Source organism: Neopsephotus bourkii, unplaced genomic scaffold, assembly GCF_033783945.1.
Source record: "Neopsephotus bourkii isolate Nb327-2 ecotype Australia unplaced genomic scaffold, CSIRO-AGI_Nbou_v1 NB_272, whole genome shotgun sequence".
Taxonomy (NCBI): domain Eukaryota; kingdom Metazoa; phylum Chordata; class Aves; order Psittaciformes; family Psittacidae; genus Neopsephotus; species Neopsephotus bourkii.
Genome location: NW_026900781.1, coordinates 7,970,463 through 7,987,271, shown reverse-complemented (window position 1 = coordinate 7,987,271; position 16,809 = coordinate 7,970,463). Strand labels below are relative to the sequence as shown.

At 41.8% G+C, this 16,809-nt stretch overlaps 1 protein-coding gene across 2 annotated transcripts in view; it reads right to left on the bottom strand.

Annotated features, from left to right (window-relative positions):
- Nucleotides 1-7,496: 7,496 nt before the first annotated feature.
- The window catches only part of ADTRP (androgen dependent TFPI regulating protein), a 32,884-nt gene continuing 23,571 nt past the window's right edge, over nt 7,497-16,809 (bottom strand). For both annotated transcript variants that reach the window (XM_061346503.1, XM_061346502.1), the window contains 2 exons: nt 14,338-14,489; nt 7,497-8,021 (listed from right to left, as the gene is read on the bottom strand). In XM_061346503.1, coding sequence (XP_061202487.1) covers nt 7,978-8,021; nt 14,338-14,489 — 196 coding nt within the window. In that variant the 3' untranslated portion in view covers nt 7,497-7,977. The remainder of the gene's footprint in view (nt 8,022-14,337; nt 14,490-16,809) is intronic.

Genomic DNA, 16,809 nt, shown 5'->3' with positions numbered 1-16,809 from the left:
ACACTTCCACTGATCATGAAATTGTTCTGTGACCATACCACTTACCCAAACCACAGATCTTCTCTTCAGCCCCTTGTGAGTTTTAGGTTTTTCATGTGATGGTATGATAGCATCTTTGTTCCCACAGGAAAACCCTCCCATATGAACCCCAGCATGAGCATGCTTTGCATTACAAGCCCAGGTCTCAGATATTTTCAGTCCATCTGAGGGAAATCATACTTTGCAGAATTTGTCTTTGAAGCCTGTGAGGCAACATACAAATAAGATAGAGTGTGTGGGTTTTGAGAGCTTACTCCGTTTGATACAATGGCTTATTTCTCATTTCTTCAGCTACTGTTTTTTCCTTCTTCATCGCAACTCCCCATCTATTAAGGTAGGTGTGCAAACAGACCAAGCCCAGGCCACAATAGCACATCTGGCATTTGCTGCAGCAGTGGAAGTGCTGTAGCCTGGGAGATGTTTCTTTGCCTAGCTCTGACCCTGAGATGAGGAGGGAGGAAGAACTGGAGGACTATTCCTAGTTAGAAGGAGTGTAAGCACATATTTTCATTTCTAACATGCCATGCAGTGCTCCCATTGCCTGATAGTGACTGTATGGGAAAATTCCATCTTATCAATTTGTTAAAAATGTCTTTCTCATTGGGGAATAGGAGACAGCGCTTACAGGCACAGACAGAGAATGTAGGAGTGCTCTGTGAATGCTCTGATAATTGAGAAACTCCAAACCCCCATAATTAAACAAAAACAAAACAGAAACTCCTAAAAGGCATCAGCACCACTAAAAGGAAATGCATTTTTTCAGTCAGTGTAATGACCAGATCAACCTCATTTCCCTTGTTGACAAGTTTGTTTGGGTATTTTTTTCCAGCTGATGACAACAGCACACTTACGGAACAATGTCCCACACTGTTTCCTCCAGGTTGTTTGCTCTCCTTCAGCTATGAAAGCAGCTTGCACTGTACAGACTCAAGCAATCTGACCAGGACCCACATGCTTGTTTCTGTAGACGTATAGGTGCCAGCTCCCCCAAGGAGGAAGTCGCTGCAGCTGTACATTCAGTGGAACATACTTGTACAATGAGTATATAGGCACGTCACCAGGGACAGAGCTTGGGGGGATGTGTATGAATGGCAGAGACTTTGCCTACAGACTATGCTTTATGTTGGTAGTGTTTTTCTCCCTTATAAGGGGTGATCATATTTAAAGAGAGCATAACTGAGTCTCTCTCACAGCCTGGTCCACTTGGGGTTTGGGGTTTTTTCCTTTCTTTTTTTCCCCCCAGTGTTTCTCTGCTATTATTCTGTGACCTTCTAACACCACAGATCATTTATCAAACAGCCAGTAATGGCTAAACAGAGGCCCATTATAGCAGGCATCTGCATCATTTTGTTAGCAATGAATATGCTGTGGTTAGTAAATACGTTGTAACTGGAGAGCATTACATGGAAATATCAGCTCCAGTGTTTGCCAGAAAATTAAACTGCACTTTAAAACAGTTATTTAGTTTTAAATTAGCTTCCATCTGAAATAGCTGAGGTGACTTTTCTTGGCCTGTTTTGCTATTTCTACACCTATGATTCAGAATTTAGGTCAAAGTTCAACGCTAAACTTGCATCAGAGGTCTAGAACTGAGAATTATGTTTACGAGACAGATTGACAAGAAATACAAATGTGAATGAAAATTTGGAAGTCAAGCTTTCACACAACGTATAGTGTGAGTGTGAATTTGTCCTTTCTTTCACAGCTTTCTGTATAGATAAGATAAATGTGTTACTGATTGCAGATGAATTATCTTTATTTTATAACAGGAAATCTACAACACAGGCAACAGCAATATGAAGTTCCATTGGTTGACCAAGATGCCTTTGCTGTGGTCTGGACTATTAATAGCAGAAAAGCTAGGGTGGTCCTTCACTGGTACTTTTTGAACCAGTAGGAAACAAACTCACCTATTAGGGAGTTATTTTGAAAGAGGTAAATAAGCCCCTTTTCCCCACAGGCTATATATATTTAGCTGTGTGTGATACCTAAGATTTCCAGATATTTCATCTTCAGATAACTTCTTTCCCTAACCAGGAGGGTTAGCCATTTTATGTTCCCTCATGAACAGTCATTCCAACTGATGTTTGCATATTCAGAACCAAACTGGCATAACTGTAGTAGAAGTTTCAGAACAGCTGAAAGAGAAAACTACTTCAGTCTTCTGTATCTTTCCCCCTTTGCAATCAGTTTTCTTTCTAAAGTCAGAGCCATGTAAAAACACCATTTAAGGTATTAGAGAATATTATGCAGATTTTAGTGCTATGAGCACATGGACAGAGTACTCAAATATTTGTGTTTTGTTCTCACTTATGCAACAATATAAAAACAGCTGCTTAGCATCAACACTTCACTATTTATTAATATAAACTCTCCCTCATAATGTTTTTTCCTCTTCCATCCCCTACCACTTTCTTATTCCTACTCCACCCACTTCCAGTGTTTCTACATGCTTTTCAAGTTGTTCTGCTCCTTTGGGTTTATTTGCACTGTGCACACCATCCATAAAGTCATCTCTGAAACTTGTAAGTACTTCTGCAAAGACAACAGTGGGAAGGCAGTTGCACATCATATTATTTTTGGCGAGATCTTACAGGAACAATGGCTATTGTTTGGCAGCTAGCAACAAGGAGGCTGCTTTAGCTTAGAGGCTGGGGGTTGTTCCTCAAAAGGTTGTGAGCTATTTTAAGGTATGTGTGATTCAAGGTCAAAACTATTTGGCAATATCTGTTTCAAAAAAACAAACAAACAAAAAAAAAAAAAAAAAGAAAAAAAATGGCAAAACATCCCCAAAACCAAGACTGAGGGTAAAAATAATGTGTTCTGTTAACTTTTGTTTCTTTCCTCTTGTACATGATTCTTACATGTGTTGACCAAAATGACCAACTTTATTCTCCCTGTGATTCCTGATTTAAAAAAGATGGTGTTGGTTGATTGTGAGGTGACGCAGTGGGACAGAGCATGGGGTTTTCTATTGGGCTGGTTAGGTCTCACAGATGTGCGAGTGAAACGGTGCCTGTGCCAAAAGCCTCCTCCACCAGTGCTCGAAGAGCAAATGCTAGCACAGCTGGGGCAATTTCAGGAGGCCTTCCCCTTAATGAGGTATTAATCAGCATCGTTTATAACCCACTCCCCCCAGTTGCAGCATCCCTGACGCCTGAGGTCATAGGTTGTTGAAATCACCCACAACTGCAGCTTTTTCCCCAAAATGTGGCGTTTTCCACAGCTGCGTGTGGAAAAAAACGAGCTGCGGTCCCTCTCGGTGCTTCGGGGCAGGTGGGCACCCTCCGGGCCTGCCGGCAGCTGCCGCTCCGCTCCGTGCCACGGGCAGGCACCGGCGCCGCACACCAGGTGGCGCTGTGGCGCTTCGGGAGCCGGGACCCCTCGCCCCGCCCGTAGTCCCCTTTGCTCCCCTTTGGAACAGGGAAAGTGGGAGCAGTCAACGTTTAGAACCTTCCGCGGGACCATGGTGCTGGATTTCGGTCCATTCTTCGGAATGGAGAGTGAGAGACCGGAGGTAGCAATGTTCCCCCTTCAAAGTGTGTTTCCTCCCTCTCAGAGGCATGCTTCCTTCCACATTGGTCCTTCTCTCTGTCAGCATCTAGAAACACTTTGATAAAAGCAAGTGCTTAAGCACAGAGCTCCTTTTCTCCTCTCCGTTTACGCCCATGGCCCGCTTTAGCACCAATGCTTGGGCACACTGAACCCTGCTGCAGCCATGCCATGGTTGCACATAGCTGTCACGTAACTGCAGCATGTGTGAGCTCTGACTTGGGAGCTGAGGCTGTTCCCACAATTTTGGCAGTTCCCACTGCTGACCAGGGCTGGGAAAGGTGATCTGCTGGATGAGAGCAGCCATGTCCTCACAAACATCTGGGAGTGGGCTCCACCAGTAAAGATGCCCACTTGGTTGCCTCTGCCATGGGAACGGTCACATCTGAGCCTGGGATCAGTCACCTCTGCAGCACAGCATCTCTAAAATGGGCACCTGAACTCTTCACAGGCCAACCTTTTCCCTTCATGTATGCACTGTGCAGTGTGCCCTTGCCCTGTGTCAGAGCGAGGAACACTGCTACCGGAGCTCCTGATCCTCATGTGGGGGAAAAAGTGGTGTTTCCAAACACGGGCAGAACTGGCAGTGTGTTGCAGCACACCGCTGTTAGTAGACTATGTGATGAATGTGTTTCACCTGCCAGCTGGCGATGGCATCATCGCGGTGGATCCACATCGCAAACTTGACTGAACATCTCAAAACAAAAAGCAGGTATGTGTTGGTAGAAGTAGGTTTCTGGCTCTTCTCAAGGAATACAGTCCTTATTGACAGCGAAACTGTGTACTCAGAGGAAGTAGTTCTGTTTGTTTCAGGTATTGGCTGCTTTCTGGGCAGTGAGGGAAATTATCCTCACAAGGCAAAAGGAACTCAAAGGCTTGCTAAAATGTTTTGGGAGCATTTCATTGAAGGTGATACTTGAAACACCAAGCACTATTCCTACGTTTTATGGCTCAGAAGTATTATTAGGCCATATCCTGGAGGTTTTACTCAAACCCGTGTTTGTAAATACTGATGTCTGGAAGATAAACTAAAGTGTATTGACATCAAGTACCTTAGGTATTTGGTTTGCTTCTCAGAAGCATTGAACTCTCTGCAAGGTAGGGCCTCTGTGGACTTCAAAAAGGCAAACATTTTACTTCGGAGCTCTCTACCACTTGTTATGAAGCCTTGCCTATTGTAATTGTGTTTGGTTTTTACCTGATGTTTTTCCAAACAGTTAATTTAATTGCAGACAGTTCTTAGCTGAAAGCAGTAGCTTTAGTTCAAGAGCAGAACTTGATGTTGAAGTTATTCATACGAATCCACATAGACAATAACCTCTTCCTCCGAAGTAATCAGATAATCAGTAAGGTTAAATACTAACAAAAGTTATTATGAACCTATATATGAATGCAATTACTTTTTCCAATATTTACTGAATAACTTGCCTGGGAAATAGGTCTTAGTTTGGCTCTCATGGTTGATTCTAAGCTTCCTTTTACCAATACCCACGAGACTCTGGTTAATTTTGTGGCATAAAATATTTAATTATGTGCTCTGCCAAGTGAATACAAGGTCTCAATTTGAGTTTCAGCCTCTACAGGCAACTATTTTAGACACTTTGGTAGAATGTAAATGCATATTTTCTACATGCCAGATCCTGGCCCCATATCCATCAAAGTAAATCTTCAGTAGTTCCACTGAAGCCTTGGAACAATCCTAAATTATGTTATTGAGGTCAGATCATGACCCCGAAGCTCTGGCAGAGACCCAAACCAAGAAATTTGTGTGGGAAATTGGGGAGGGGATAAATTATCACTTGCCTATGTTGTTTTGTGGGAGTAAACTTAGAAAGGTGTGAGCTAAGATGAAAGCTCCTAATCGTGGTGGATATTGCTTTCCAGCTGTTTCTGCTGGAAATAGCTCTCTGTGTGGCGATGGGAGAAGTTCTTATTTTCTCTCTCAAATAACAACCAATTTTGCTTTTGTTTTCCCTGACTTTTCCTGTCCCACTCTCTCCCTTTGGAGAAAAATCACTTGATCTTGTAAAAAACGAAGTCCAGGCATAGGTTCTAGTTTGAGTGGGGTTTTTTACTCTGGTGAATGTAAACCTTCATTTTCTTTCTCTGCTGAACAAAAGTGGCAGGTCTAAACAGTATTAGGCAACTGTGGCTGTCGTACTGCATGTTGTACTGTGGAAAATATTAATTGCTGTTTTTCGCCGGAGGGTTTAAACAGCGGTCCTTTTGCCTGACAGGGAGCATGTCGTTCTCCTCCTGATTAAGGCTGTGTACTGTAGAGCAGCATGAAAGGATTCCTGTACAGCTGTGCTGGGAGAGTGGGCGGGCATCTCATTCCATAATAACATCTAATTTATACAGCCATGAAAATCTACAGCTATAAATAAACAGTTCTGACTGACTTCACATGCTTACTCAAAATAAAACGAGAGAAACAGGCTGGAAGGAGGAATCTAGTGTAAACGTCATAAGGGCCAGATCCTCACTCAGAGTACCGCAGTAAAGTCTTTCTGAAATCAGTGTCAGTTTGGGATCAACACAGATGCATGCTTTCTTCCTTACAGGGCTTCATGTGCACCAGAGAAAGGAGCAAAGCAAACCCAGGATCCCAGCAGCAGTTGTGTTTTGGGAGCAGGCATTCCTGGTTGCTTTCCCAAAGCACATGACTGGGATCCAGCTTCTCCACAGCAAAAAGCAGTGCTTCTTCTAAGTTCTTTCTAAAGAAAGAAATACAGACACACGTACGATTCTCCTCAAACCCCTTGTAGTTCAACAGCACAGTCACCTCGCTAGATCCAGAAGGTAACCCTGGCACAAGCAGGAGTCAAGGACAAGATCTGCTGTTCAGATCAGACATGGAAAGAACATGACCTTTTAGGTCCCTTCAACAGTTCCGTGATTCTGTGACCAGTAAAAACCAAACTATTAAAAGAGGTAAAAATACCCAACAAACCTGTACAGAATCTCCTCTTCCCTAATTCCTTTGATTTTTTTTTTTCTTCAATCTTTGTCTCTGAAATATTTCCTTTGACCAGCATCTTTCAAGCAAATTCCTTCCATGTTCTCCTTTAGTTTCAGCAGAAAAAGAAGGTGGGGGGGGAGTGGTGTGCCTGTGTAATTGCTTGCATTCCCCTTGCAAAGTTAGCTGGAGTGAGTTATCTAGGTAAGTTGAGAATTATTGGATGCATGCATGTCTTTCATTGAGTTAGATTACAGTCTAGCCCTAGTCTGTTAACTTCCCAGACTAGAATTTTATCAGGTGCTTAACATGTGAAAAGAACGATCTTATGTATACACATTATCTTTTTATTGCTCACAGGCAGCTTACAATGTGTTTCATTTTTACTAAGCTCCAGCAGCATTTGGAAGATGAAAATAACACCCCGGTGAACTGCACACACAGTAGCTTTAAGCTAAGGGTTTTGGCAATAAAGATGGAGTTAGACATTTAAGTACTGGAACTAGTTTCAAATCCTCTTTTAAATGCAAGGCTAATAACAGAGATCTTTCTTTTTCACATTGACCATTAAGGAACACTTATGCTACTGTTGGTTTTGCCTGTTTATTGGAGTTTGCAAAGCAGATCTCCAGTGTTTTAGATGTTAACAAAATGTTGAGGCTAATAACAGAAATCAACTATATTGAAGAAGATTAGTAAACATGTGAATGGAGTGTAATTATATGGCAAGCAGCTTTATGTTAAACAGTGCTTTAAATTAACATGCTTTCTGTCAAAGCAATCATACAGTCAGTATAATTAGGTTACTTTTGCTGCAAGATTAACTGAAACCAAGAAAAAGGAAGAAAGTATTGCACTCAGATTTCCTGTTAAAATGGAAGGGAGATATTATGCATATTAATATCCCAGAAAGTTTCTCGTTAGGAAAACTTGGCTTCATGGTGAACTGAGCAGACATTCCTAATTACAGTCCTTGTTAGCCCAATTTGTTATCTAGCTAGCTTGGAAGTCACAGCACTGTTAAAATTATCCCTCCTTTTAATTTTTTCCAGACTTGATGAAGGGCAATCCAAACAAGAGCTGGCTTCCATTCACAGGTCTTTTAGAGAGTAGCGCCAAGCTCATGAGGGAGTTCATTTACCAGTGACGAGTTTTAACCATGGACACATCCTCACATACATTGTGCAAGATACGAGAAACTTGTGTAAACAGATGAACACAATTTTCTTTTCATAGAAGTTGCAGAATTATCATGTAAGAGGCAAACATTTCATATTTTCCACTAGTTTTCCATATGTCTGATGACATAATGGCTTCACCAGAAACTGCAATGAATTGAAGAAAGGATTTATCACAGCTGCATTTATTTTCCTCTACTTCATGGCTTCAGTGTTCATGGAGAGATTGTTTGGCTCTAAGAGGAGGATTCACTTGCCTTTCTGCCTGTAGTCCAGTATTACTATTGAATCTCCTGTTTGGAGGCAGAGGAGAAGAGATTATTATGGGATGGAAAAAAAAAAAAAAAGCACAATAGAGAAGTCCTTTTACAGATCAGACACACCTTTGGGAGGAGGATGTGAACCTGGCCCCAGCCTCCCAACATCCCTGGGAAACCAAACCCACCTGGGAGTGGGAGTAAGCTATGGCTTGGACCAGCTGCTGATGCTGAAGTGCTGCAGAAGTTGAATGAGCCTGAGGCATCCCCAGCAAGTAAAGGATTACTCTGCTACTGAGGAATGATTTGAAATCTAACATAACCACATCCATTGAGAATAACGGTGCTTTGTTAACGGGAAAAAGTATATGCCTGCAAACAAACCTAGCTTGGTGTAAGAATATGTGAAAAACTTTAAAAATAAAGCTTGTTTGGAAAGACAGCTGATCATTAATCCCTGCATCTGAGATGTCTGGAGCATTCTCACATGGCTGATCAGGACAGTGCAGGACCTACTGGAGGTCCACAGCTTTCAGAAGCACCAGCTAGAGACCCAGTATGCTGCTATGGGGCACACCAAGTGTACCTAATCTAATACGTGGTCTCAGTCTTCCTGTTGACGATCATTTATGCACATGGAACCCTGTGCTTTCCTTGTCCATAAACCTCAGAGGCTCTGAAACACTAATTGCTGTATTTTATCTCCAGCCTCCCTAGCATTTGGCAATTGACCTGGTATGGAGTAAAATCCTGGCATTTCTTCCTTTCCAAAGGATCCTGTAAGTATTTTGTACTGACCACATATATATTTTAAAGATCGGGTAGGAAAAAATAAAAGACTATCTTATTAGGCCAGGGACAACATATTAGCAAGCACCTGTTAATGTCTGGCCTCCAGTGATGAAACTGTAGCCCTAGGTTGCCAGGGTTTCCGATCCTGTCTGCCTCCAGTGGATCATCAGATAAACTTGTCAGCAAGAGCAGGGTGTGTGACAGATGGCACAGGTTTCCTTTAAATAGTTAGACTCCTGTACCCGAGGGGTAACTGCAGTTTGGGGGAGTGACAAATATGAAGGATATAAATATGCCATCACAGGTTTATCGCACAACTAGGATGAATGAATGAGACAAAAGTAGGTATTTTTATTTAGTTTGCAAACTCTGGGTTGTAAATCTTAAATTTGAGTTCCATTTGTCACTGGCAATATACTGAAATTGTAGATATAAACATTATTTTTTCACTGAAACAAATAGATACACTCTGGACTTTTATTCTTTGTTTTCAAAGGCACAAAAGAACAAATGAAGTTACATTCTTGAAAAGAGGCTCAGTTTAAAGATCCCTCCCGGACACTGTAACAATAAAGGGTAGAACCTGCATCTGCATTAATAACTACCTGCAGAACATGAGCATTTTTACATTCATGCAAAACCACTGTACCAGGACAAGGGTAAAATGACTTTGTATCTCACACAGTTGCCCTTTGCATCCCTTTATTTGCCACTTGGGTTTCTGCAATCTCAACAGCTGCTCAGAAGAATGAGAGCATTGAGAATTCAATTGTATTATAGTATTTGTATTGGACAGATTCATGTGCTGTCAACGTAGGCTGGGTTTCCCAATATCTGACTACAGGGTATTAAGGGAGCTTGGTTTCAGAGGCACATAAATACAAAAATAAAACCCAGGGAAAAAAAATTGGTTCCTAAAACATGTTATACATTTCTGGAAAATTCATTTAATGTACAAGTGCTCCACAAAGAAGACTGCCATCTAACTTTAGCTCAGCTTTAGGTGAATACGTTTCAGCAGTGGCTTCACAGGATATTCAAGAGCCTGTAGAAGATCTGGAGGAGCATACCCATCTGTGCACTGGGCAAGTGCAATTACTCCACCATAAGTTTTCTCTTTTTCTGGGAGTAATAGTTCTTATTCTTGTTGTATTGCCTTATCCCATGCTTTACAATATCTGTAATTCTGGCTTTGTCCCCAGTATTTCCGAGCCAGCTGCTGGCCAAAGCTTTCTCCTCTGAAGGTCAATGAGCATCAAGGCATGAATCTGTTGGAGCTGCTGCAAGCTCTTAGAGCTAGCCTCCCATTCTGCCCCATTCCATTACATGGAGATGAGCATTTCTCTGGACTTGGCAGAGGCGCTGTGGATGTAAAATCTCGCAAGAGGTTTGCCCAGTGTCTCTCTGCAGGTATTTAAATCACTGGTGCAGTGGGTAGTTGTTGCTAGCTACAGCTCCTATCCAGCTGCATTTCAAACTATTGAGCTGAAACAGATGCTGAATGTTGTTCTCTGTTGGTTTTTTCCAGGTGAGTTAGATGGAAGACAAATGAATCTGCTTTGTCTTCAAATGCTGGTGACAGGGAAGAGACCTCATCTGAAATGTTGCTCTGTCTGATATGGAGAACTTTGATCCAGATTTCTCCTGAGGATCTGGTTGTCTCACCAGGAATAAAACCCATGGGAAAACGGCTTTGCTTTATTTGTGAGTGTTCTAGTTTGACTGTAGTAACATCAGATCAGTTGCCTGTATGTTTTTACATGTCCCTGACCATTAGGGAACAGGAGAAGCTATCGCACGGTTCCTCTTTGGTACTCAGACCCTGTAGCCAAATTCTTGGCTGAGGTGAATTTATGGCAGTAAAAGAATCAGCCCATTGTTTCAAATTATCCTCTTTGGAGTTTCTGTATTGCTCAACATTGTCTAATACTCTAGAAACTCTGGGATTTAAAGCAAAAAAAAAGTCATTACTGGTACTATTTTCTGTGCCTCTCAGGCTGTGCAGCTGGGTTGCCTTAGTTACCACCAATCCAACTGTGCGAGGGGAGGGAGAGGCACATAAGAGATAATACATTTTTAAAACCTCCAATACTGTATGAAACAATTCATCTATAAATAATAGAAGAAATTTAGGGTCTGGCACTTTTTGGTTATTCTGAAAAGGAAAAACAAGGTTATATTATTTGACAGTCTGGATTTTTCAGCTCTCAGAAATTATACTTCATCTTTTTGGTCAAGCACTGGACATACAGCTTTAAAAATTACTTGCTTGAAGTGGAAAGCTGCCATCCATAGACTTTGGAATAAGTTGGAACTGAATATACCTTTAAGGGTGAAAAAGAGTAAATATTTACGTAGCTGATTTTAGGACAAGTGGTAGTGGCCTGAAGCTATAAAGGAGCATAAAAGAGAGCCCATATAAAGCATGGTATGCTGTGAGACAAGTTTCATTTTTGGCCTAAAGTCTGCCACAGGATGTAAATCCAAAAGGAAACCAGGTTTGCCATTCATGTGGACTATTTGTTAATCACTTCTCACACCTTTGACTAAACCCAACTTATCTGGCCCCAAACTCAGCAAGCTTTCTTCCTTCAAGTGGGAAGGAAAGAGAAGTAGCCTCCCCAGAGCCTTTACCTTTGGGTAGGAGCCTGGTCAGAGCAGAACAGGTAAGGTGCTCTGCCTGGCAGATGCTGCCAGCATGAGGTCCAATTGCTTGGTGGCTATGTGTGTTAGTGGAAAAGGTGTTTCCCCATGTGCTATAGGAACCTACTGGACAATTGCATTACTCTAACTCAAAGTGTGCCTTTGGGGGACCAAGCAGGAAGCAGAAGAAAGGGCAGAGGTGCCCTTCCACATACCCTTTGCAGTGGTCAGGGTGGAGGGTCTGGAGAGGTGGAGAGGTTTGTTTTCTACCACCACAGATTGTTTTGTGTGGTTTGGTTTTTTTCTTCCTGCAGGGTTATTTTAACTGCATCATCTCTGTTATTGTGCTGGGAAGGTGATACAAGAAAGGGTAGAATGAAAAAAAGTAAGTGGAGCCATTTTTGCTGTGAGAAGAAAGGTATGTTGGAATCATGTCTTCATTCAGTTTGCAGCTTTTTTTACTTTGGCAATGCTGAGCCAAAGATTTATCTCAGTCAGGAACTTATTAAGACTCCAGCACACTGTAATTTCGAATAGCTTCCCTCTGGCTGTGATTCAATATTTATTCTGGCCTTGTTATCAATACCAGCTTAAGGAGGTCCTACCCTTCTCTTGGGTGGACACAGCTGAGAAATGGGTCGGTAAAAAAAAAATAAATCTGTGTTGAAAACAGCCCCTGCTTGCAAGAAAACTTGCTTGAGTAACCTGGTCTAGTGGGAGGTATCCCTGCCCACGGCAGGAGGGGTTGGAACTAGATGATCTTAAGGTCCTTTCCAACCCAAACTATTCTATGATTCTATGAAACAGGTGTGCGTGGTAGAATAAGAGGGAGTGAGGGGTGGTAGGCAGGAGCTTACTGGGAAGTTATTGCTGCCAAAGCTCCCATACTGTCAAACTATAGCCTCAGATACTGTGGATTGCCAGGTATCAGGCTACAGCTTGAAACTTCTTTTATCAGTGCACAGCAAATCCAGGGAATACTGCTAGTCCTGGGGGTGAAGTGCCGAGGATGCATGTGAAGCAGCAAGAGTTTGCACAAACATGGGGAACTGTAACTCAGCACAGTGTCCCACACATGGATGAAAACACTATGTAACTGTTAAGGCCATGATTTTGTGGATCCTTTGAAAAATATGAAGTATTTATGGAGAGGCAGACCCACCACACACAGGAGATCTCCATATATTGCAAGAGCACACCAGATACCTGTGGAGGATATCGTGCATGCTGTGTTTATATATATTCTCTGAGGTAACGTTTGTGCTATCACAACTGGGTGATGCTTTTCAGCCTTTCTCTGTGCACAGAAAAGAAAGCTGGGTGTTTGTCCCAGTTTCTTTAGAAGGCTCTTAAATTAACATCTCTTAAGTGGGCATATTTAGTCAGCTGTTCAAAATGTGTCCAGTTAATGTGATCTCTGCTTGGCATGGCCTTTTGCCCAATCGGTTAACACCTTGCAAATCAAATTAATTTCATTCTGATTATCTCCAACTTACGCATCTCCAATTTAGGCATACTCTAGGCCTGAAATTACTATTATGTACTCAGTGATGGAGAAATCTGACACCTAGATGTATAAGCTATCAGATCTCATGCAAAGACCTATATTGTCTTGTTGTGATGATGTGATCTTTGATTAGTAATAGCTACTGTTTATGTGATGCCTCTTAAACCAGAGCTAGTGCATAAAGGCTGCAGATCTGTTTTCATTTACCAGCAATCCTCATCTTGTATCACATTTATGCAAGAATAAAATTCAGCCAAAATTTCCAAACATGGACATGTAGAGCAAGCACCTTATTTGCAAAGGTATCAAGTGGTGAAGCTGGTTATTCAGCACATTTGAAAGTCAATCTGCTGCTTTTAGGTAGCTGAGAGTACAAATGGTGAGAGACTAGCTACAGACGCTCTGCTTTGGCTTGACAGGCATGTGAGACTTCACAAAATGCATCAGGCATTAAATGTTCCCTGAGAACAGAGGGAAGTTGTCTTATTTATTTTCAGAGGTGTTTTTTGCAGCATTTTTTCTTTCATCAGAAAGCTAGTGTAAGAAATTGCAAATGTTCACACATTTGTCCTAAATAAAATACATGCATTTTCCTGACAGAAACAGGTTCATCCTCAAAAACGTAATCTTGACTGAGAAGGGAGAGAGGAAGCCAGGTGAGAAATAATAATAATCCTATGCCAAACCGCCAAAGCTGCTTCATCAGTTGAATGTGTCCTCCTAAACTACTTTCTTTTTCTAACTGCCCATTTGTCCAAGGAGGCTGCCTTTCATTTTCTTTAAATCACCATTGATTATGCCACTACCAAAGTAGAAGGCAGATGTTCTCAAGAGTTTGTAAAACTTTCTGAAGTGCTGTTTTACCCACAGAGGTGCTGTGATGCTTTCACTGGGATACACTAATGCCTTCCTATAAATTGTCAGTAAATTGCAATTCCCTTGACAAACACCACCTAATGCAGGTGTAACAGTTTCAGCCAGAGAGATCTGGCTCCTCTGGAACCTTGTTTGAGAAGAAATTCAAATTCCAGTGATTATGCTGGTAAGTGCGGTTTCTTGAGTGATGTTTGTGAAACCTGGCCCTTTATCTGGTGGGATTGGGATTCTTGCTCCAATTTGTTCTCTGTTTGTTAGTAACTGGCTAGGACCTATCAGTCTCTAGCAGACACCCAAATACCACACCCACAGTGTACAAGGGTCCCCTTCCAGGTTGGACAAGGCTTTGAGCAACCTGTTCTAGTGGAAGGTGCCCCTGCCTGTGGCAGGGAGTTGGAACTGGATGAGCTTTAAGGTCCCTTCCAACCCAAACCATTCTGAGATTCCTCCCCACCTGCCTAGGCAATCACAGGAATTCATTTAGAGGATGTTTTTTTCATACAGATAGAAGTGGAAAACAAAACTTGGACTGACCCCATATAACGTGGTTGAGGAACTCCCCGAAGTTGTAGAAAGAGATGATGATGGCAACACTAACAGCAAAGAAGGCTGCTAGCCCGGCTGGGCTGAACAAAGCAAAGAGCGGATATACCCACTCTCCTGTTACAGAATAAATCCACAGGACCCTAGGCAAGGAGAGAAATGACCTTTGGTTAAAAACATTCAGTTAGAAGAACCACTTCATGATTCCTAGCTCCTGAAGGGCCAAGTTATCAAAACAGTCTTGATATAGAGGAAATTAGCTGGACTGTCAATACATCTCCTTGGCATTTGGGCTATTTGCTGTGAAGCGCACCTGAGCCGCTGCTGAATTAAATGGATTTCATCACAGTTTGAAATGCACACAATGTTCTGCTCTTCACCCTTGTGGCACTGGCTATTAACAGCAGCAAAATAACAGTAAAATAGAAAACTGCTTACAAATAGGGATGGCACGTGACTGTTCTAAGGGAAGTTTATTCAAATGAGCTCTCACATATGTGCTTGCTCTTTAGTTACAACAGCTTTTCAGCCCTAGACATATTTCAAGGATCTGTGAAGGCAAAGTGCTGTTTCTCACTGTCTCTATCCTGCCGCTGTTGACCACTGTTTTGGTGTTTTGGGGAGTGGGAAGAGGTTTTCAGGAGGCTAGAGGGTGATGAGAATTCTCCAGCACATTTCCATTTGGTCTAAGAGGAGGAAGAGAAGAGGAGCAGATAGGTAGGAAACAGATGTAGCTGCTTTGCTCCTTTGTGCCGAACCATTTGCAAAGCACTCTGTGAAAAAGGGAAAGAAGGTTAAGAAAAAGGATAAACATGCCTGCTTTACAGGGTTTCTTTTCTTCTGTTTAGACCCTCTCTTTCTGCCTTTCTCTTCTCTCAAAAAACACCACCTTGTAGTGGCTGTCAGTCCAGTGGTATTATTTTCATTATTTATGGCTCCTAAGTGTGGTTGGTAGCAAATGCCTGGACTTAAGAATATAAAAATGGCCCCTATTTATTAAATAATGGCTGAAATTTAATATATTTGTAATAAATATGTAAAGAACATAAAAATTAGGGTAGGTCTCTAGTGATTGTTATGAGGATGTGTTATTTTAATGGTAATTTCCTTAAAAAGAACCTTTGGGTCCAAAAAGTCCTAAAAGGTTTAATTCTTGATTTAAAAAACACATCTGAGGAACACATCATACTTTCCACCACCAGTGCCTACACAGGAATGCAATCCCACTCTCTCTGATGGCACCAAGCCTGTCAGCTTACACTGGGCATCATGCTTCAAGGGAAATGACAAGCAGGCTGCCCACCAGCCTGAAACTGTCATGAAACTGAGGAATGGGAGAGTGATAAGGAAAATACTACTACTATTAATAATAATAGTAGTGTGAAAAGATGATTTCTCCTTTCTTTAGGTAGAAAAGGAAGGGGTAAGGCATAAAAAGGTGCCTTAAAGAGAGATTCACTAATCCCCACCTAAGGGATAGGGTGAGTAAATGGAGGGGGGTGATAATGGAGCTGTCTGGGCTGAGCATGGAAATGTTGAGTGTTGAGACTCATTTTCATGATTTAAGGTTCTTTCATCAAGCAAACAAGGGTGCAAAACAGCTAAGTAATTAAAATGAAAAGGCCTGCACAGAAGGCCACAGAGAGGCTGAGCAGAGGCACTGAAGACTGGGTGCAAGCTGGAGCCCATGCAAATGTCAGCATGTGTTCTTCACTGCCAGGGCTGCTGTTTTCTTAATGTGCCTCCAACAGCAAAACAGAGAGTGATAACTGCCTTTATTTCATATAATGAAGAACTAGATTGTCTTGATGTAATTTGGCCAGCTGGTGTGCCTCGAGTGAACCACTCCAACCCATATTTTCAAGCCTAAACAAATGACTATGCAGGAGAACTAAAGCACTTTCAGCTATCTGGCTTGGTAGGAGCCCTGTGTTTCCAGGTTTTTTATCCTGGGGCATACCTCCAGATATACCTGAACTTACTCATTTGATCACAGAATGGTTGACAGGTTTTGGTTTTATTTTTATTTTGGTTTGTTTTGGGTTTTGCTAGGGATTTTATAAAATGCAACCTACATCTTGCAAATGCATATTGCTCATTACTCATGGGCAACCAACTATTCGATATACAGGCAATATTTGGAAGCTTATTATTCTGAAGATTTAATTTTGCCAAGTTTCATTTTTTTACCAGGATTTTACCTTGAATATCAGTGACTGAGACAGAAGCAGAAAATGCCCAGAATTATTGGGAGAATAAATGGAGATAACAGCCCTGGGCATAGCCAAATTTGCCAAACTGCTATAGGATAGAGAACAGCATTTAGATACTAAGGAGAGGTGATGAGCTGTCATAGTACAGCTGGATAAAACTGTCCTCTCGTTACCTGTCCATGAATGTTAGCAGGACCACCACATTCACTGAAGGGGAAAAAAAAGTATCTCTAGGGAATTATTCAATGGG